Below are 22,531 nucleotides of genomic sequence, written 5' to 3'. Positions count from 1 at the left end.
TTCCCTGAAGTGGACGTTGTCGAACTGCCGGCCATTGTCAGATATGAGGATACGGGGAAGTCCGAATCTGCAGATTATGGACTTCCACACGAAGTCCCGCATCTTTTGCTCGGTGATCCGGGCTACAGGTTCGGCTTCGACCCATTTGGTGAAGTAATCAATGGAGACGACCAGAAATTTTCTTTGCCCAGTGGCCAGAGGAAAGGGCCCCAAAATGTCAATCCCCCATTGGGCAAACGGCCAGGGGGCGATGATTGAATTTAGCAGGGCCGAAGGTCGGCGTTGGATGTTGGCGTTCCGTTGACACCGGTCACACTTCCGAACAAAGTCTGTCGCATCCTTCTGGAGCGTGGGCCAATAATATCCTTGCTGCAGGATCTTATGGGCTAATGCCCGACCTCCCAGGTGATTTCTGCAGATTCCTTCGTGGACCTCTCGGAGGGCATAGTCCGCCTCAGAGGGGCGGAGACATCTGAGAAGAGGAGAAGTAAACGATCGACGATAGAGTCTATTTTCATATAGGACATACCGTGAAGCTTGGCGCTTGATCCGGCGAGCCTCTGTCTCATCATGTGGAAGGGTTCCGTCTTGGAGATAGCGGACGAACCCGTCGATCCAGCTCGGCTCGAAGTCGATGCACATGGTGGGCTCGGGTTCCTCCGTGCTGGGTGTCTGAAGATACTCGAGCGTTGTCCCCTTGGAAAGCTCGCTCATGCGGGAGGTCGCCAGTTTGGACAACTGGTCCGCCCTGAGATTCTCCGCTCTGAGAATGTGCTGGATACTGAAAGAGCTCAGGGTGGACGTGAGTTCCCGCACTTTTTGGAGATATTTCTGCATTGATGGCTCTTTTGCTTCAAAGTCTCCCTGGATCTGGCTTACTATCAGCTGGGAATCGCTGAAGGCCGGGAACTTGAGCCCGGCAATGAGAGCCTCATACTCAGCCTCGTTGTTTGAGGCCGGGAACTCGAGGCGCAAGGCTTGCTCGGCCACCACTCCGTTCGGGCTGGTGAGGATGAGTCTGGCCCCGCTACCCACCGAAGTTGACGACCCGTCCGAGTGTAGGACCCATGGTAGCCTCGGGGTTTCCCCCATGGATTCAGATGGTAGCTCGGGGTCGTCTGGCGGGGTGCATTCAACGAGGAAGTCGGCGAGTATTTGAGCTTTAATAGCCGGCCTGGGCCGATATTCGAGGTCAAATTTTCCGAGCTCGACCGCCCACTTGGCGATCCTTTCCGCACGATCTGACCTTTGCAGGATTTGCTTCATAGGCTGGTCGGTCCGTATGACTATTGTATGTGCTTGAAAATAAGGCCGGAGTCTCCGAGCTGAGATGATAAGAGCGAAGATGGTCTTCTCGAGTCTAGAATATCGGGTCTCAGCATCCCTGAGGACCCGGCTGATGTAGTAGACCGGCTTTTGAAGCTTGTCCTCTTCCTGGACCAGGACCGAGCTTACCGCGACCGGGGAGACGGCCAGGTATAAGTAAAGGACTTCGTCCCTCTGAGGCTTGGTGAGTAGCGGGGGAGAGGCCAGAAGGCTCCTGAGCTCTTCAAAGGCCTGCTGGCATTCTTCTGACCACCGGAAGTCCTTTGGCCGCTTGAGGATCTTGAAGAATGGGAGGCAGCGCTCAGCCGATCGGGAGACAAATCTCCCCAAGGCGGCAACCCGCCCGGTAAGCCGCTGCACCTCCTTGACTGTCCTCGGAGGCGTCATTTCTTGCAGCGCTCGGATTTTCTCGGGGTTGGCTTCAATTCCGCGCTGGGTCACTATGAAACCCAGGAACTTGTCCGAGGTGACTCCGAACGCGCACTTCGCTGGGTTGAGCTTCATTCGGTATCTCCTGAGCTTGGAGAACGTTTCGTTGAGGTCAGCTACATGGTGCTCCGCCGCTCGGCTCTTCACCAGCATGTCGTCCATGTAAACTTCCATATTTCGGCCGATCTGGTTTTTAAAAATTTGGCTGACCAGCCTCTGATAGGTGGCTCCAGCGTTCTTCAGGCCGAAGGGCATCACCTTGTAGCAATAGGTGCCCTTGTCGGTGATGAAGGCCGTCTTCTCCTCATCTTCTGGCGCCATTCGGATTTGATTGTACCCTGAGAAGGCGTCCATGAAAGTCAGCAGTTGGTGTCCTGAGGTGGAATCGACGAGCTGGTCGATGCTTGGGAGGGGGAAACTGTCTTTTGGGCAAGCCTTGTTCAGGTCGGTGTAGTCCACGCACATGCGCCATTTCCCGTTGGCTTTCTTTACGAGGACTACGTTGGCGAGCCAGTCTGGGTAGGAGACCTCCCGGATGAAGCCGGCTTCGAGGAGTTTATCCACCTCCTCGGCCGCAGCTCGTTGCCGTTCCGGGGCGGAGCCCCTTTTCTTCTGCTTTACAGGTCTGCTGGTTGGCTTCACCTGAAGTTGATGGACCATGACCTCAGGGTCAATTCCCGGTACGTCCGCGGGCGACCAGGCGAAGATATCGGCACTGTCCCGTAGGAAGCTGATGAGGTGATCCCTCTCGCGGGCGCCAAGGCCGGAGCCGACCTGCACAGTTAGCTCGGAGAAATTTTCTCGTAGTGGAACTTGAACAAGAAGCTCACCAGGCTCTACTTGCTTCTTCCAAAGGTTGTCCCTCGCATCCAGGGTTTCTATGGGTAGTGAGGGGCCCGTTGGCTGAATCGGCGCCTCGGTCGGTTGCCTTACTCTGTGGGCCGCCATGTAGCACTGCTTGGTAACTAACTGGTCTCCACGGACCTCGCCTACTCCTTGGCCGGTGGGGAACCGCATGAGCAGATGGCGAGTTGAGACCACGGCTCGAAGGGCGTTTAGCCCTGGCCGCCCAAGGATGGCATTGTAGACTGAGGGCAGACGGATCACAAGGAAGTCCGTCCTCACAGTGCTCTCCTGGGGAGCGAGGCCAACCGTGACAAGGAAGCTGGCCTCACCTTCAACTGGGACCGAGTCTTCGGTGAACCCAACCAGTGGGGTATTAATTTTTCGGAGATGTCCTTCTGGCATCCCCATTTTTTGATAGGCATGGTAGTACAAAACGTTGGCTGAACTTCCATTGTCAACTAGGACACGTTTTACATCAAACTTATTTACAATCATGGAGATGACCACAGCGTCATCGTGGGGGGTCTCAACCCCTTCCAAGTCCTCGTCCGGGAATGAAATGACCTCAGCAGTACGCGGGCGCTTCGGGGAGACTTCCTGGGCTGATCCTCCTGCCGAGGCTCCTCCGATCATATTGATGGTGCCGGCGATAGGCCTGTTGTCGTCCGGATTTTCGGGCGGTGTGGCGTTTTCCGTCGGCCTCCTTTCCTCACGTCGGTTCCTCACGAACCGGTTGAGTACTCCGCGGCGGATGAGCGCCTCTATCTCGTCCCGGAGTCGGAAGCAATCCTCCGTGTCGTGCCCACGGTCTCGGTGGAAGCGGCAGTACTTTCTGGGATTGCGGGGAACTCCTGTATCCCGCATAGGAGGCGGGGGTCGGAAGAAATCCCGACCCTCGATTTCCATCAAGATCTCGGCCCGGGGGGCATTGACAGGTGTGTAGTTCTCGTACCTCCCTGGGTACGTCCGAGGCCGTGGTGGAGACCTTGGTCGAGGTGGGGTCCTCCGCTGAGGTCGTCCCTGCTGCCGAGGGGGGCTCCTCAGCCAGGGGAGATTCTTCTCTCGACGGGGGGATCGGCTTCTCTGTCGGCTGCGCTCCTCACGGCGTTTCTTCTGCTTCCTTGAGGCGGGCTCAATCGTACCCTGCCTGGAGGCAACTGCCTCCTCGGCCTTGGCATACTTCCGGGCTCGGGCCAGCATTTCGGTGAAGTCGGCCGGGAAGTTCTTCTCAATGGAGAAGAGGAATCGATAGGAGCGAACTCCAGTCTTCAGAGCCGACATGGCTATTGACTGGTCTAGCTCGCGAACTTCCCACGTGGCGGCAGTAAAGCGGTCCAGATACTCTTTGAGGGATTTTCCCTCCTTCTGGTTGATGTCCAGGAGGGAGTCTGACGTCCGCCGTTGGCGTCGGCTGGCGGCGAAATTGGTAGCAAACTGCCTGCCGAGTTGCTCGAAGGAAGATACAGTGCTCGGCTTTAGCCCAGAAAACCAAAGCCGGGCTGTCCCTCGAAGAGTCGCCGGGAAGGCCTTACAAAGTACGGCCTCTGAGGATCCTTGTAGGGCCATGAGAGCTCGGTAACTCTCCAAATGGTCGAGGGGGTCGGTGGTTCCGCTGTAGGGCTCCACTTGAGGCATCTTGAACCTCGTGGGGACCGGCTCATCCTCGATCTGGCGGGAAAAGGGGGATTTGGTGGTGAACTCAAAATCTCCCTCCTGCCTTGCTTTCTTACTGTGGAGCGCTTCAATCTGGCGCTCCAAGTGCTCAACTTTCCTGTCGAGCTCTCCAACCCGTGGAATCGTCACCGTGGTTTGCTCCGGCTCACGGTGGTCTGGGGCTGATTCAGCTTCAGAGGGTTGGGGTCTTCTGTTGAGACCTTCCCCCGGTAGCTCTCTCTGGGGGGAGGTCCGCCCCTCATTGTTGGCTCTGGAGGAGCCATGAAAGTTCTGGTCTGGGAGAACCGGGCCGTTAGGGGGAAACTCCGGCAGGACCTGGGCCTGCGGGGAGAGCGTTGGTAAGGCCTCCTCACGCCGCAGGCCTTGAACGGCGGCGGCCAAGGCCTGGACTTGCTGCACCAGGACATTGAATTGCTCCGGCTGGACCTGAGGAACCGGGTCAGCCGGAGTAGGCGAATTCTGGACGGAATGTCCAGGACTCTGTGGGGGACGCCGGGAGATGTTGGAGGCCCCCTTGCTTCTCAACTTCATGATCGCGACTCGGTCCCTTCCTCTAGCGCCAACTGTTGCTGGAAATTGGACCCGGGGGCGATCGTCGGTCAAGGAGGGGGAGCAGCGGGTGGACACAGGGGAGCGGCGGTCCGTCGGCGAGCGGCGTCCTCCATCTGGGTGCCTGCAGAAAAGCCGGTGGCCGGGTCTTCCGGCGCCGGCCCTCCGATGCTTAAGTCAGAGGGGGGACAAGTTGTATTTGAGGAGGAAAAGAAGAACAGTATCTGTAGAGTATGGTGTGTCCAACCCCCCTCTGAGAAGCAAGGGCTCCCTTTTATAGGGGGGGTCGGTTTACCTGTGATGTGATGGGGCGAGGCCATTGTACGGCTCGGCATGTTGCTCGGATCGGCGCACGATCGGGTGAATCATTGCATTGATGTCGGAGGTGAGGTCGTCGTACGACCCGAGCTGGCACACAATCGGGCGAATCATTGCATTGATGTCGGAGGTAAGGCCGAGATCAGAGACTTATCATAGTTGATTGGACTCTGCTGGGCTGACTTGCCGTGGAGAGCTGCGGGTCCGTAGATAACAGGAGCTACGCGCATTAATTGTGGAGTAAGCCGGAGATCCGCATTAATTGTGGAGTAAGCCGGAGATCCGCATTAATTGTTGAGTGAACCGGGGGTTTGCAGGGGTCATGCGCAATAAATGCTGGGGCAGTGGCAGGATATGGCCCTCGGCCGGACCTCGGAGGGGTACGGCCGTAGTAGGTGGTCGACAAGAATAGACCTCGGGTGTCAGGAATTTTTCGGGTCGGAGGTTCTGAGGTCGGACGTTCCAAGGTCGGACGCCGACTTCGGCTGTCCAAGGTCGGCGGTTGTGCGACTTCTTAAGGGTAATTATGTCGCTGGGGAAAAACCATATTCCCCCAACAATATATATATATATATATATATATATATATATTTATATTTATATTTAAACGGGTGGGAGTGAAGCCGTGGCCGGCGGCTACGCTGGATCCTTTGTTGGCTCTTGGCACCATATGCCGGCCAGATCCGGCGTCGGCTCTCGGAATCTTCAAAAACTCAGCCAGGGACAATGCAATGGTCGACTCTCGGCGCAGTATCCCGACGTCCCAGTGACGGCCGGCCAAGGCGACGATCAGATCGCCTCTATGCCGGCCAAAGTGACCATTGCCTTGTCCCCGCGGCCGTGGAAGACTGTCCATGGCATGATGGACTGTCAAAAATAGGTCTTCCACTGTGATCTAGTTCTACCCTTTACTGTGATCTGGTTCTAGAATGAACCTGGCTCTGATACCACATGTAAACATCTGTAAATAGGATCATAAAATAACCATGAAGGGTGGCGTACCTGGATCCATGGATTTTCTGTATGATCAAGCTTCGTTTCTTCCTCTTGGCCCCCTATTCAAACACCGATGATGGAGACCGATTTTGTGTTCACGTTGTGGGCAGAGGGTGAGACCTCTTCGAATATCCTACCATCAAGGATATTATGCTTCCACTTCTCTAGAAGTCAGTTACAATAATCATCCTATAATTGACCATATTATGGTCATGTGGGTCAAAACCCAACATATACGACTACTTCCTGTTGAGAAAAAAAGATTCTTGTATCTTTCTTAATTCATACCTTAGAAATTTTTTAAGATATACATATTATGTAAAATTTTTAACAAACTATAAGTAGAATTGATTTTTTCCAAAGATTTTATCATAATAATAATGCCTTATGGATCAAATTAGTGCGGGGAAAAACCTATAATTGATTATTTTTTCTGAAAATGCATGTGCAAATTCCTTTCGTCTCTTTCATGCCAACCACGCAGCAGAAGTCCGAAATGAACTCCCTCACCTGAGTCATTATATCCAGACGTGCGATGCGCCTGCTTCTTTGTGTCGGTCTTCCCTTGTAGCGCCATTAACTTGGCTTGCGAGAGAGTTTCTGATGGTTCGTGTGATGGAAATCATGGGATACCATTGCTGCACACAGAAAAAGAATATATTTTTTAACCAAAAGAATCGTTTCCCGTTTGCCCATTCTTCGGTTGTTCGAGGACACCCGTACGCCCACTCTCGAGAGGACGTATTCCGTACCAACATTAACAGCATCGAAGGAGGGGCGTCACGAATCACGATCACCACCCGAACCCGTGAATGCACCGCACCCTCTTTTGTCGTCTGTCTCTCTGTGAAACCATTCTCCATATCCAAGAAAAGATTGAATGATCTTTTTTTTGGGGGGCTCGCCCAGCGACTGAGGCTTTAATTTCAGGCGTCATTAAGTTCCGTCTAGATCGGACCATCCTTCTTAGTTAGTTTAAATTATAATAGCCATAGTAATTTATTTATTAATAATACTTTTCGACTAATCCTGTTGGATGGGATGCTGGATTTTTATAAATAATATCAAACCAGATTCAAGACCATAACATATGTGGAGTAGAAAACACTGCAACACAGATCTATTTAAGCTGGACACGAGCCGATCATGGTATTTATTATTAAATTTGAATGCATTTGAACTTTTAGCCTAACGAGAATGTCAGGATTTAAACGGAGAGAGAGTATGTGAGGACCCGTACAGGCATGTGTTTAGTTCCACATTAATTATTTATTTGATAGATCTTGAATATTTATACACTATAAAAAATTTTTAAAGCCCGACTGCATGAGCTAAATGTGCATTTATCAGAAGCAAAGATTAGAATCATTTGATAAACATAAGCACTTTGTATTATAGATATTAAAAATATAATTTTTCTTTTTTGCATTCCCTTTTTCAAGTTGGCGAAGGTTAATTAATAAATCCATTCATCCTCCACTTTTTTTAAACCAATATCTCTATTCTATGTCCATCGCCAATAAACCTTTATTAGATACTAACAATATACTTATAATGGAGTACCAAGTGCATTGCATATAATGCAGCATAATGTTTTGCAGAGAAAAAAAGCCTCATTAGGGTGACAAAATTTAACCTATCTAATTCATATAACTTGATTAAACTCGTTGTAGGCTGGATTTGGCTATATGTTTAATAAAATAACTAGATTTTAATTTGAATTTTGAAATTTGATCTATTCAGTGAAAATGTGAGATTTTTTTTAATTTAAATATATAATCTCAGAATTAGTCAGGTGTATTCTATATGCCGCACTCAAATCCAAAGACGAATGGATGAAGTTGGGAGAACGCCAAAATTTTTGGTTCGTTCACCCAGCTGTTTACATATATATATATATATATATATATATATATATATATATATATATATATATATATATATATATATATATATATATATTACTTATCAAAGCCCATTTCCGACATCGTGATGAGCAGGCTACAGCGCTCTTGGCCGTCAGTTTGTAGTACGGTCTTAAAGTGCTGATGGATAATAATAATAACAATAACAATGAAGGAGAGGGGTTGAATCTTCAGCGTGAAAGAATGATGCACCTTTGACGTCTAAGTCCGGGAGGGCAGCTTAGTCTGGCTGAAGTTATGCCCAGCGCTCAATTGCGAGTATGTGCTGTAGTGCCGGAAAGCGATTTAGCAATAGTTATTGAATAGATCCAACAAAATATAGGTAGGATGGGTGATAGCTACATGCTACGTAGAGATATTCAAAAGATGGTAAATAAAGAGGTGGCCGTTTAAGCAAAGCATATGTATCGCGAGGCCAATGAGGCCTCAGATTGGGTAGTCTCTTTTCTAGCTAACCATTCTAGGACGATCTTTTGGTTAGAACAGGGTCGGCCCGAGCTTTAGGCGATCAAGGCGATCGCCTAAGGCCTTCGGAAGGCGAAGGAAACAAAAAGATTAAGAGAGGAGAGAGAGGGAAGTTTCTGTGTCTGAAAAGGAAGCAAAGGCCCCATATAAAACGGGAACAGGAGCTAGCTACGAGTCTTCCCCCTTGATCGAAGGGAGGTGGAGAGTTTCCTGGCCTGCAGAGGGGCAATTTGGAAAGTTGGGGACAGTAGTTTTGTTTTGGGTGGAGAGAGAGAGAGAGGAGGAATTTAGTTGGCTTGATACCCGCCTGAAGCGACTCTTATCTTTCATCCCTTCTCTTTTTTGGTTTTGGTCTTGGTTTTCCTTCCCTCACGTTACTCTTGATCCAGCTGGGCCATCGGGAAGAAAGATAGGGGGATTGGAGATGGACTTCTTGGTAGAGTTGGGCACTGGGCCGTGCCGGGCCGGCCCGGCCCAGGCCCCCCGGGCCAAAAGAATAAACGGGCCGTGCCTGGCACGGCCCGTCCAGCACGGAAGGCCAGCCCGGCCCGGCCCCAGGCCCCTCTATTGGTGGGCCGGGCCGGGCACGGCACGCCACGGGCCGTGCCAGGCACGGCCCGTAACGGGCGCAAACGGGCCGTGCCAGGCACGGCCCGCAACGTCTCTTAACGGGCCGTGCCTGGCACGGCCCGTAACGGCTCCAGACGGGCCGTGCCTGGCACGGCCCGTCTGGAGAGGGGGGAGGAAAATAGCCGTTTTCAACGGCTATTTTCGGGAAAATGTCGGTTTTACCCCTCCCAACAGCTCAATAACGGCTGAATTGAGGGGTATTTTGGGAAAAAAAAATTTTGGGCTTCTATAAATAGCCCATTCCTCCCTCATTCTCACCACACCAAACCTCTCATTCTCTCCTTCTCTACTGCTATTATTTCTCTCTTCTAAAGTGCTCTTCTAGCAATTTAATTTTTAGTTTGTTCAAGTGCTACACAAGAGGAGGTCCCTGTTGAGAAGAGAAGGTCGCTTCTGTTGAGAGCACAAGAGGAAGCTCGGAATCTCGGCGCTGCCTCTGCCCTCCGACCCTCTACTCAATTCCTCCTTGCGGTTAGTTTTTATTTTTTGAATTAATCATAGATATGTCATCTTTTGAGGAAAGTCAGTTTGGCATTCCTGTTTCTGAGGGGGAAGAAACTAATCCCCAACCCCCTGTTCCTAGTTCCTCTAGAACTGGTGAACCGAGTGAAGGTCAAACCTCTTCTCGTAAGAGGACTAGTACTGTATGGAATGAATTTGATAGAGTTATGGTTGAGGGAGTCTGGAAAGCTAAATGTAAAAAATGTGCCAAACTTTATAGTTGTAGTAGTAGTGGGGGAACAGGGCATTTAAAAAGACATCAAGAGAGTCATAGGATGCATGATTCTCATGCTCAAACTCAAAGTACCCTTAATATACAAGGGGGATTACTTGTAGGTAATTTTGCATATAATCATGAAAATCAAAGAAAAGCACTTGTAAAATGGATAGTTAAGGATGAATTACCTTTTAGTTTATGTGAATCTTTTAATTTTGAAGAATATGTTCAATTAAACCTACAACCTGCTTACAAAAGAACTAGCAGGCGTACATTTAGAAGAGTAGCTATGACAAATTTTTTAGCAATGAAACAAAATTTAATTGAAACACTTTCTACTTTAAATGTAAAAATTTCATTAACTTCTGATATTTGGTCAGCATCTGTAGGTAGTAATTGTTTTATTGCCATTACTGCTCATTATATTGATAATGATTGGCAATTAAATAAACGTATTCTTGCTTTTCGTGCTTTTGATTTTCCACATTCTGGGCAACAAATTTCAAATATAATTTATCAAACTGCATGTTCATATAATATTAATGAAAAAATTATGTCTATTACTTTTGATAATGCATCTAATAATAATTCTGCTGTTGTATTATTAAAAGACTCATTGCATCCCATATTAGATGGAAATTTACTGCATATTAGATGTGCATGTCATATCTTAAATCTTTCTGTTCAAGCTGGCATGGGCATGATTCAAGATGTGATTTCAAAAATTAGAAATGCAGTTTCTTTTATTCATGCTTCTAGATCAAGACTTCAAGAATTTAAGGAATTATGCGTAAATCATGGTAAAGTTTTAAAAAATTTAAACTTGGTGTAATTACTCGTTGGAACTCCACATATAGCATGATACATGATGCATACCCATATAAAAATTTATTAAGTGCATATATTAATGATCGTGGATTAGGATTTACATTGACTGAAACTGATTGGAATAAAGGAAAAATTTTGGAAGATTTTTTGCTTAGTTTTTATAATGCTACCAATGTTCTTTCTGGTATTTATTACCCTACTTCATGTTCATTTTTACAACAAGCATATATAATTAGTCAAAAATTTGCAGAACATAGATATGATGATGTTTTAATGCCTATTATTGAATTAATGGAATCTAAATGGAATGAGTATTGGGACAGGATATGTCCTATGCATAACTTAGCTGCTGTATTTGATCCTAGAGTTAAATTAAATGGCGTGCTAATTTTACTTGATGCATACTCTGAAAATATGAATCAAGATGCTGATTCTGCTAAAGATGAGGTAAGACAACTTCTTTATGATATTTATGCTATATATGATGAAAAAATTCGTGGATCTAGAACACAAATACAAACCTCTATTCCTCCTTCTAGTAGTTCTCGTTCGTCATCTATTTTTTCATTCATTGCACAGAGAAGACACACACATGCTTCAAGTTCCTCTTCATCTTCTTCATCTTTAAGTAGTGAACTAGAATTTTATTTACGAAATGATCTTCAGTCTGCATATGATGAAAATCAAATAGAGAATCTAGATGTATTATCTTGGTGGAAGAGTGTTAGAAATCAATATCCTGTTATGTCTGCAATTGCACGCGATATTTTAGCTGTGCCGATGTCCACGGTAGCATCGGAATCCGCTTTTAGTGCAGGTCGGCGTGTTCTTGACGAAAAGAGAAGTAGGATGACGGGCAAAACGGTGGAGATGCTTCTCTGCTTCAAGGATTGGCTGGATGCTGAGGCAAGACTTCAAGATAAAGGTGGACATAGTACAACATCCTCTGATGATGATGATACAAACACTACTGAAGAGTGAAGACTGAAGACTGAAGACTGAAGAGTGAATACTGATTCACTGAATCACTGATGATTAGTAAGATTTCTTAATTTTTTATAATTGTACATTTTTATTGTATTCTGGAGGTCAGACCAAGGTCCAAACCTCGGCCCTTTCTTAGTTTCTTATTGTATTCTAGAATCTAGAGGTCAGACCAAGGTTCAAACCTCCCTTCATGTACCATTTTGATTGAAATTAATAAACTGGTAGGGGTCTATGCCAAACCCCCCACCATTAAGGTGGCTTTATATTCATAAATCAAAATTTCTTAGTGTTCAATATTTATTAATTTATTAAAAAAATTTTATCGGGCCGAGCCGGGCCCAGGCCCGGACCGTGCCAGGCCCGCGTGCCAGCCCGGCCCAGGCCCTTATGGGCCGTGCCGTGCTGGCACGCGGGCCGTGCCGTGCTTGGCCCGCGTGCCTAGACCGAGCCGTGCCGGCCCTGGCCCTAAGCGGGCCGTGCCTGGCACGGCCCGCTGGCCAGGATTTGCTAGCCCAGCACGGCCCTATCAAAGGGGCCGTGCCAGGCACGGCCCGGCACTGTAGCTGGCGGGCCGTGCCAGGCACGGCCCGCTCCGTGCCGTGCCGTGCGCCCACGGCCCGGCCCAGTGCCCATCTCTACTTCTTGGAGGGTGGAGATTCTTTTAATTTTCTCCTCTGGGTTTCTTCTCCCCTCTTAGGTGGTAGAGAGATAAAAGGAGGGAGGGGGTTGAATGGCTGCTGTGCTGTGATGTTACAGTTGCTGCTTGGGTACTCACTTGAAGGGGAGATGTGGGATGGGACTTTTATTAATTAGATGGAGTGAATTTTCCATAATGCCCCTACTTCCTTACCTTGACCATTAAGTGCCATGGGATGACCGGCTCTTGCTTGTGACATGATAAACAGTATTGCCGAGCATTATCTCAGTTATTTAATCAGTTTCATGGCCTCTATTTTAGAGAAATTATTTTTATGTGCTTTTATTTAAGAATTATACTAAATTAAAAAGGCTTTTTGCCTATCTTTGTTATATTTATGTATTTTTGTTGAAATAGTGTACTTGATAGCTACCCATTCTCATATCATTTTTTAAATATTTTATATTTATTAAAAATATTATTATTAAAAAAATAAGGCCTCATTCATTAGATTCGTCTTAGGTCCCCAAATATATTGGGCTGCCCTGGGCTAGAAGAGAGATTTATCCGATGTACTCTAAAATTTGTTATTTTTTAATTTTTTTAGATGCATTCGTATCTGCTCTATATGATACATCCGTATCAACTAAAAAAATTATTTTTTTTCCGCTCGCAACTACCGTTAGATTTCGCGCTGTGCAGCGGATGACCGAAAAGAGTTGGGTGTGGTTCCAGCGTGAGCGGAGCGCCATCCAACGGTCAACACATCGCGAAAGATCAATCATTCTTTCGCGCGCCCGAACCCGGCGTGCATGAGGCGTGGGACAGGGGCCGAATGGTGGTGCGGATAACCGAGATCTCGGGCTTCCCAACTCCACCATAGCAGTAGTCGTGTCTTTGCCTTATGATACAGCGCCTTCATTCCTCGCTCGCCCGGCCTCCGATGGTCCGGCTTTGAACCGTTTACCGGGTAAAGGGGGGCAAAAAACTCCATAGGTTTCGGTACTTCGCACCGAGTCCTTTTTTTTTTTTTTTTTTTTTTTGGTTAAAACGGCAATTCATATAACTCTAACATGAGTACATCCTGCCAAATCAGAAGAAAGTAAAAGATACAAATGTGGCGGTAGCTCCACTATGGATGTCCAGTAGAGCTCCCCGGAATGACGTGCGACATGGGAGGCGACCCAGTCAGCAGCCCTGTTCGCCTCCCGGAAAATGTGCATAGCCTGAAACTCGTCCATCTCCATCGCCAATCTGCGAGTCTCCCGAATAAGCGGATGTCCATCTCCATACCTATCAGCACCCCGGATCCAGTCTATGACAATGGAAGAGTCCCCCTCAAGGTACACTCGGCCAGCCCCGAGCACCCGTCTAGCATAGGAAATGCCCGCCCAAGCTGCCCACAGCTCTGCCCCAACAACCGTGAGCCCCGTCGTGCCCCTGCCTCCTGCTGCCACCAACCTCCCAAAATGGTCCCGGATAACAAATCCAGCCCCTCCCGACCTCCTGTCCGTCGCAACACTACCATCAAAATTCACTTTAAGATAACCAAGGGGTGGGGGTACCCAAGCCACAATGGCAAACCTGGGCGCTAAAACAGCACTGCGGGTACCCCAGATGTCCCTAGTCATCCCAAGTGAATGCTCGCCAGAACAAGAGAAAACCTCCCCAGCCTGAAGCACAGCTCTCTCTACCACCATCCTCGCCGAGAGCCTCCTACCCTCGAACAAACGAGCATTCCGGTCCAACCAAATATGGTAGGCCAGGTTGCCCTAATGATGCCCTCCTCCACCAGCCTAGGGCTCCGAACCGTGGCCCGCAATAACTGAATGAAATCCTGTGTCGTCCCTACGGAGTGGGGAATAGGCGCAGTAGACGACCTCCAAATCTCTCTAGCCCTAGGACACTGCAGAAGCACATGCAGAATGGTCTCCTCGGTATCCGGGCACACCTCACACACCTGAGGGACCCTCATGCCCCGCCTGACTAGCACACTCCTGGTAGGAAGGCAGCCCCAAGCCACCTTCCAGATGAAGAGCGCCACCCGTGGATGAATCCGCATCCTCCAAATCCAGCCTCCCTCCATCCGTCTAGCCGACACCCTACTAAAAAGGGCATATAGATCTCTCGCTCGCACCTGTGATCGGCCCGACGGCACCCATACCAACCTGTCAGACTCCCCCTGGAACGGCACCGGAAGACCTAAAATCATCTCAGCCAGCTGCGCCCCAAACACCTCACGTACCAGCCCCTCCCTCCATCTGCCCTCGCCTGGATCCAACAAGTCACTGACCCTCCGGCCCACAAGTCTCACCGAGTCCACCAAGGTCGGCATACGGCTGATCGGCACATCGGTCAACCAACAATCCTCCAAGACATCGATGGAACGACCGTCACCAATAGCCCATCTAATCTCCGCTAGAACCCTCCCTGCTCTGGCACACATCTCCCGCCACACCAGAGAATGGCGACGACCAGCTCTCACACCAGCAACCAAACCCCCATACTTGGCCCTCATCAGAGAGGACCACATACTGTCCGGCTCCATGACATACCTAGCGGCATGACGAGCCACTAAAGCCTCCCTCCGTACCAATAGTGACTGCATCCCCAAGCCTCCGTATCTAGTAGGCTGGCATACCACCTCCCAAGCCAACAAGTGAATACCACCCCTACCGTCTTGCCTCCCCCAGATGAAATTCCTGACTAGCTGCTCAATAGACCTCAAGACTGACACTGGAATAAAAGCATGGGAAAGCAAATAAATAGGAATCGAAGAGAGTACCGACCGAGCCAAAGTGACCCTCCCCATCATGGACAGTGAGTGCATCTGCCAGCCCTCCATCCTCTGCCTGATCGTAGCCTCCAGGAAAGAACAATCACTCCCGCGCAATCGCCGGCCTGAGAGCGGGACCCCCAAGTACCTCATCACACCACCCTGCTCACCCACCCCCAATATCTCGCTGATAGAGTGTCTCACCTCCTGCCTGGTAGACGGGCTAAAACAAACTCCGGATTTTGAAAAATTAACCCGTTGACCAGACATGGCACAGTAGTCCTGTAAGAACCTACCCAAAGCCTGAGCATCCCGGCGTGTCGCACGAGCCAGCAACAGACAATCATCCACAAAAAGTAAGTGGGAGATCGAAGGACCCTCCACTGCAGGCCTGTATGCCCCCAGCTCCTGAGTAAACACCGCCTGACGCAGCGCTCTGGATAGTGCATCCGCGCAGACAATGAACAATAAAGGAGATAAGGGACATCCCTGTCGTAGCCCTCCCACAGACACAAAATAACGTGAAGGCGTACCGTTCACCAGAATGGCAAAGGATGGAGACCTAACACAACCCATGATCCACCGAATCCACAGCTCAGGAAAACCAAACCCCTGCAGTGACTGATGAACAAACTCCCATCGCATCCTGTCGTAGGCCCGCTCCATATCAAGCTTGACTCCCATCAAGCTTCTCCTCATCGGGGCCCTCTCCAAGTCGAACATGAACTCCTGAGCAATCATAATATTGTCGGATATGCTCCGACCTCCTATAAAAGCTCCCTGCTCCGGACTAATCAGCCTCGGTAGAATGCCCCGCATCCTAGTGGCGAGGATCTTCGCCGTAGCCTTGTACAAAGTGGTGCACAGGCTAATCGGTCGAAAGTGCCCCGGCTCCGAAGCATCCCGCCGCTTCGGAATAAGGGTAATGAAAGTCCGCTGCCAGTCCGCTGACATCGCTGCTGTAGTGAAGAACTGCTGTATGGCCGCCGTCACATCCTGCCCCACTATCAGCCAGTACCTCCGAAAGAACAATGGTGGAAATCCATCCGGCCCTGGCGCCTTATCCCCGTCAAGGGACCAGATCGCCTCCCGAATCTCCTCCACCGAAACCGGCCTGATCAAAGCTGCAGTCTCCTCCTCCGACACCCTCGTCGCCGGCATCACCATCTCCCCCCGGCCCCCCTCTTCCGACTGCTCTGTCCACCTCGCTCTGAAAAAGCACTCCACAGTCCTCCGGATCATAGCCGGGTCATCTGTCATCTGGCCATCCTCACTCCTGATTGATCTAATCCTGTTCTGATTTCTCCTGATCAACGTAGCCTGATGAAAAAATTTTGTGTTCCGATCCCCTTCTAAAATCCACTGTACCCTGGACTTCTGTCTCCATAGTGTCTCCTGCTGTCGAAGAAGAGAATCATGTAAAGCCAAATGAGATCTCAGATCCCCCACCTCCTCCTCTGATAGCCCCCCCCTCTGTGCCTCCCGGGTCTGTAAAAGGGAAATGGCCTCCTCCTCCTCCTCAGTCCTCCTGAAGATGTTCCCCACTTCTTCCCGATTCCACCTTTTCAGCCTCCTCCTGGTCAACTCTAGCCTACGGGACACCCGGTACATGGCATCACCCCTAACCGGGGATCTCCACGCCTCCCTCACCATCTCCCAAGACCTAGGGTAGCTGAGCCAAATCTTTTCAAACCTGAAAGGGGAACAAACAGGGATGTGTGCCTCGGTACTCACCAACAATGGACAATAGTCCGAAGCTATCCTCGGCAAATGTCTGACATGATAATCTGGAAAGCACTGAATCCACCCAGCTGTGGCACAAGCTCTGTCTAATCTCTCCCAAACACGGGCCCGCCCCTGCTGATTATTGCACCATGTGAACCTTGGTCCCGAGAAGCCCAAGTCAATCAGACCATTGGTTGAGATAAAGTCCTGAAATTCTTTGATCTTCCTATTGAGGGAAAATGGATTCCCCCCCATCTTCTCCTGAGAGTCCACAATGCAGTTGAAATCACCAGCTATCAACATAGGATGACCACGACTAATCAACTGAGATGCCTCCTGTCACGACCCCCGCCCCGTTCCCGGCGGGCCGCCGCGACGGTCCTAGGGTGCGGGTAGGCATAAGGCCACCAGCCACCGCGTAGAACCCTACTACCTATCAATTATCAATAAATCTTGAAAAATTTGGCATGATGCATGCACAATGATCACTTTTCCTATAGTGACCTGTCAGGATTATCTCATTACATACAACAACGCTACCTGTCAGAGCAGCAATCACATAACCTGTCACATAACGAACCTGGACAATATATATCAATACATCATCACAGGCACACAACTGATCTATACACATACATATATACCTGCTTCCCAATCCATCCATGGTCAAACCCATATCCACAACAGGATCTATGACTGTAACTATGCACTATATACAATAGAAGGTTTATAATACACCAAAAGGTATAAACCTCTATCTACATTATACTATACTATACTATGGAGCGGCACAGCTAGCAGGCAACCATTAATCCTGCTCTTTTCTATACAATACCTGTCCTGCAATCAAAAACACCAAACTGGGGAGTGAGTATATGAATACTCAGTGAGTGGAGTAGAGAGTACTATGCACATGAGACAGAATATAATCATGGCTCGAGATGAAATCTCAAGATCAATAACAAGATGAACATGAACTCAATATAGAGAATATGGAGTGAATCATCACAATCACAATCAACACATCTGGAGCACATATGGAATAATCAAGTAATCATATATGCTACCCATGAATATGCTCAATAGGTCATAGTACTGAATCATATAAATCAGGTGTCAATAGGCTGAATCATCAACAAGACAGCTATCGGAAGGTGGGTTTTACGCCCCAGGCGAACCAGCAACAACTCCCTACTGTTACATGCATACATAGAATATGACACCACACCAATATGTAAATCAGGATGTCAATATGCGAAATCATCACTAGACAGCTGTAGGGAGGTGGGTTTTACGCCCCAGGCGAACCAGCAACAACTCCCTACTGTCACATGCATATGCAGGATAAGACACCATATCGATAATGTAAATGCTACACAGCTATCGGGAGGTGGGTTTTACGCCCCAGGCGAACCAGCAACAACTCCCCACTGTCACATGCATATGCAGGATAAGACACCATATCGATAATGTAAATGCTAGACAGCTGTCGGAAGGTGGGTTTTACGCCCCAGGCGAACCAGCAACAACTCCCCACTGTCACATGCATATGCAGGATAATACACCACACTGATCATGTAAATGTTGGCCAGTATCCAGAACAGAAATCCATCTCACATCTACATACTAAATGGCACCTCGCGGGAATTCTACATCCGCGGAAAGCCATACTGCACCTCGCGGGGTCTTACTATGCCCGGCGGCAAGCAGAATATAAGTCGTAGGACCGGCCGATCCTACGCCTAGGGCTGTGTCCCCCCCTAGGAAGGGACTGGGCTCCGCCCACCCAGAAGGCTACTATGTGCACAAAGGCCGATGTTCAACCCCCATCGACTATAGGTGTCCTGCAGATACTGCCAAGCCATGCATAAATGCCATAATGCACCCTCCCAATACTCTACTAAAAAGGAGTATAATCAAGACTACCACTCACTTGATCATGACCCAATCATAAACTAACATCAGGGTTAGAAGTGAGGGTCAAGGAAGTGCAATACAACTCAATATACCACTAAAAAGGCTATACAAATCTTTGAAATAGAGGAAATGAAATCAATTTACAAAAGAAATCATTTCACAATTCGGAATCAATTTGATTACTCATCAACCCCTCGTAATTCCTCTCAATGTTCCCTCAAATGCATGTACAGAATAATCAAGCATGGAAAATCAAGATTATAGAGGAATCTACTACAATATCAGTCAATATGCACAAGTGGAATCAATTCACACTTGGCGACATTCATGAAAATGAATTAAGAATGCTCATAGTGCAAAGTACATGACTCCCACTCACCTGTCAATCCGGCACAGCCCTGATACGCCTCCAAAAATCTACAGCAGGCAGTGGGGAACTTCTTCCTCTTGTTCCCTAGCTTCTTGCCCAACTGTGACATGCATTTACAATACATTTAGTCTTGTATCAATGGCCATAATCTACGTGCCAGTTATAATATAGGGAACTTTAATTGATTCAACTCCTCCGTTCCCTAAATCTTTTCTTTTCTTCCTCTTTTTCTTTTTCTATTAATTAACTCATCATTTATGTGTATTAGGGACTCCCTTGCACGAGTACAAGGTCTCCCTTAGCTTAATCTGGGCTTAATACCCTATTATGGCATGAAATCCCCTATTTTCCCACTCGGATGAACAGTAACCCGGACCGACAGCCGGTTACTTTATCCTGGGTTTGATCCACTTTCCAAACTCCAAATTTGATAAAATTTTTACCTAACATTCTACACTCATAGGGGATTCTAAAGAGGTAACATGCATTGCTATCGGAGGTCGTTTGTCCCCCTAAATAATTTGCCGAAGTTGGGATTTCGACACAGTTTTTCCGTAGTGCCGGAAAAATTTGTCAAAATCCGATTCTTCCTCTTTTAACCGCCTCTACAACCCTTATCCGACCCCTCTAGACTATATCCACCCTTTGTATAGCCTAATGTCATCAAAAGACTAGATAGGGACGGATATTTACCTTTTTCTTTTTGGAAATCGAGGTCCTTGCATAGAGGGGAAGGAGATCTACGTTTTTCCCTTCAGCTAGAAGTGCAACCGGGATCTCTTTCCTCCTCGAATCTCCTTCCTCTTCTTCCTTTCTTCTTCTTCCTTTCTTCCTTTCCTTCCCTCTTCTTCTTTTTTTTTTTCCCTCTCTGTCGCCTGAGAACCCCTCCCTTTCTTCTCTCGGTTTCATTCCAAAAGCCACAGTAAACCCCCCTTTAAATCACATCAAAGCACTATTCACTCTTTTTTAATATTATTAAATTCCCATTTTGCCCCTAACACTTCAACATATCTGCTGTTATGCCATTAACTTTTGATTCCTTCCCATTTTACCCCTTATATCAATTTTAAAGGACTATTCTATCCCTTTTTATATAAAAAAAAAATTTGGGGTTATTACACCTCCTCCCACAGGGCCCTCCTGACTCTATAGTCAGTACTGGCATAGACAGCTGAAAGAACCCAAGGTCTCCTATCACCCTCCGAAATCACCATGATCACCTCTTGATTGCTAACATTGAAACAATCCAAAGTACAACACCCCAAACCCCACACTACTATTATACCACCCGACAAACCTTGAGAGTCCACAGCATAGAACCCCCACGATCTCGGAATCGCCCTTCTAGCCTTCTGTACACTACCACCACAAAGCCGGGTCTCAAGAAGAATGCAAACATCCGGATTGTGTTGTTGCACCAACCTGCGAAACGCCGGGGCAAATGATGGTTTCCCCGCGCCACGACAATTCCACAACAAGATCTTCATAAATCACCCTTCAGTCCGGCACAGCCCGCACCTCCGGAGCTGTTCCTATCCCCTGCATCCACTTCCATGCATTCTGCACCTCCAAGAGAATTAGGACTCACCCCCTTTGCCGAGGCCATTAACTGATGCAAAACTTGGAGGTACTGACCATCATTACTGATTTGTGCCGTGCCATGCTCAACCTGCATCCCTCCACAGCTGGAGAAACCCTCCCCAGTCCCATTAACAACATTCTTCCCTATCACAGAGGTACAATCAACTTCACTGCTCCCCTGTGCCATTTGGCACGCCTGTAGCACCATCGACTCCCTGACATTCAGCGTCACAGCCAACCCATCTCCCTGTTCATAAGCACCACCGATGCCGTCCTCACCACTAGCCTGCCCCGCCTGTGTCCCTCCTGGTTGTAACTCCGACGACTGCACACAACCTTGCTCCGGCAGGCCCACCCCCACCGATAGCGACCGGAGCAAACGGCATCCCGAGGTCACGGTTAGCTCACACCGCTGATCGGCTTCAGCCCCCGTGGGATGCTCCTTCACCGTAGGAGGACGGCCTCGCACCGGTGCTAAAGGCGGAGGTGAGCTCTGGCTCCTCCAACGAAAACCAGCCGCCGGCCGCCGCGCCTTCGCCCGAGCTAGCTCCTTCCCCCCAGCTGGAGACGGAGAAACCCCCACGGCACGGTCCGCAACTGAACCGTTTCAGCGGACTCGAACCCGGTCCGCTCGGTCGAAGGCCCCCACTGGATTTGGGCCGCAGCTCTATCCGGCCCAGACTCGGCATCGCCCGGTCCAGACCCTGAGTCACCTCGGCTCCCGACTCGGCGTCCGTCCCGAGTTTACTCGATTCACCCACCTGCATACTCGCTCCCGCCTCCGATACATCCTTCTCCGGCGTCCTCCGGCGAGCCACCTTGGTCGGCTTCTGCCACCCTTCCAGATCAATCGGAGAGAGTGTAGATGCCGACCCTTCCTCCGTCCTGCTCGGACCATGGCCGGGCGACGATGGCATCTTCCCCTTCCTAGCTCCAGGACCCGATTTCTCCTTCTTCCTGGACGCCGACGGGGTCTGCCCTATCCGGTTGGTCACAAGCCAAGGGCCAAATGCACCTTCATCCCGGGGCCGGTCTCCCCCTCTCACAGCTTGCCTGGGGTCCTCCGTCGCAGCATCCCCCGTGCTTGCCTTTTCAGAGCCCGTTTCAGCCTCCGCCGGCTTCATATCCTCCGCCACCGAAGATCCGAATTCACAAAACGCCGACCCATGACCGACCCGCCCGCACTTAGAGCACGGGGCTGGCAGGTTTTCATAGACGAAACCCTGCCAGCACGGCGCTGTTTCGAGTCCTTTGGATCGGTGCCTTTGACTCGAAACAGTCTCTGAACAGTAAAATCTTATTTTGTTAGAAAGAAAAGAAAAACTAAAATATTTGTTTTAAAAATATTTTTAAAAATATAATATTTTTTAAAAAATAATTTTAGCATTTTAGTTGAACATAAAAAAAAAAGCACACAGAGTGACTTATATCTAGTTGAGCATTTATTTTTAAAAAAATATACAAAAGACTTATTATTTTTTTAATATATATATATATATATTGATGGCTTAAAAATATTTTGAAAAAAAAAACAGGCTTCAATTTTTATCTAACAAAAAAGTAACTTTTTTCATATATTCTATGAGTTATTTTCATAAAATATAAAAATTTTATTTTCATAAAAATACGTTTTTCATTTTTTTCAAATTTCAATTAAATGAAAAACAATTTTTTTATTTTTATTTTTTTTTAAACCAAATGAGCCCTAATTAGACAGGTCATTGGAGACTGGTGGCTTTCACGCGGAAATAAGATGTCCACGTCTGGAAGATGAAATTGGCCTTGGATCTATTGATCTTTACCTTGCAGGCAAGCAACAGTGATGTCCAATAAA

The 22,531-nt window shown here is 48.4% G+C and overlaps 1 protein-coding gene across 1 annotated transcript; it reads right to left on the bottom strand.

Annotated features, from left to right (window-relative positions):
* Positions 1–6,760: 6,760 nt before the first annotated feature.
* Positions 6,761–20,603, bottom strand: LOC149753505 (uncharacterized). Its single transcript, XM_089923538.1, has 5 exons — positions 20,236–20,603; positions 19,901–20,048; positions 14,497–17,090; positions 13,442–13,849; positions 6,761–6,776 (listed from the first exon to the last, which is right to left on the bottom strand). Exons 1-5 carry the CDS (start codon positions 20,601–20,603, stop codon positions 6,761–6,763), a joined length of 3,534 nt encoding a protein of 1,177 aa, XP_089779664.1.
* Between the last annotated feature and the right edge of the window lie 1,928 nt (positions 20,604–22,531).

The sequence above is a fragment of the Phoenix dactylifera genome, chromosome 5 (assembly GCF_051530095.1).
Source record: "Phoenix dactylifera cultivar Ajwa chromosome 5, Ajwa_hap1_PhDact_Kaust_v1.1, whole genome shotgun sequence".
Taxonomy (NCBI): domain Eukaryota; kingdom Viridiplantae; phylum Streptophyta; class Magnoliopsida; order Arecales; family Arecaceae; genus Phoenix; species Phoenix dactylifera.
The sequence above is the reverse complement of the archived record's forward strand: the minus strand, read 5'-3'. Positions and strand labels throughout refer to the sequence as shown.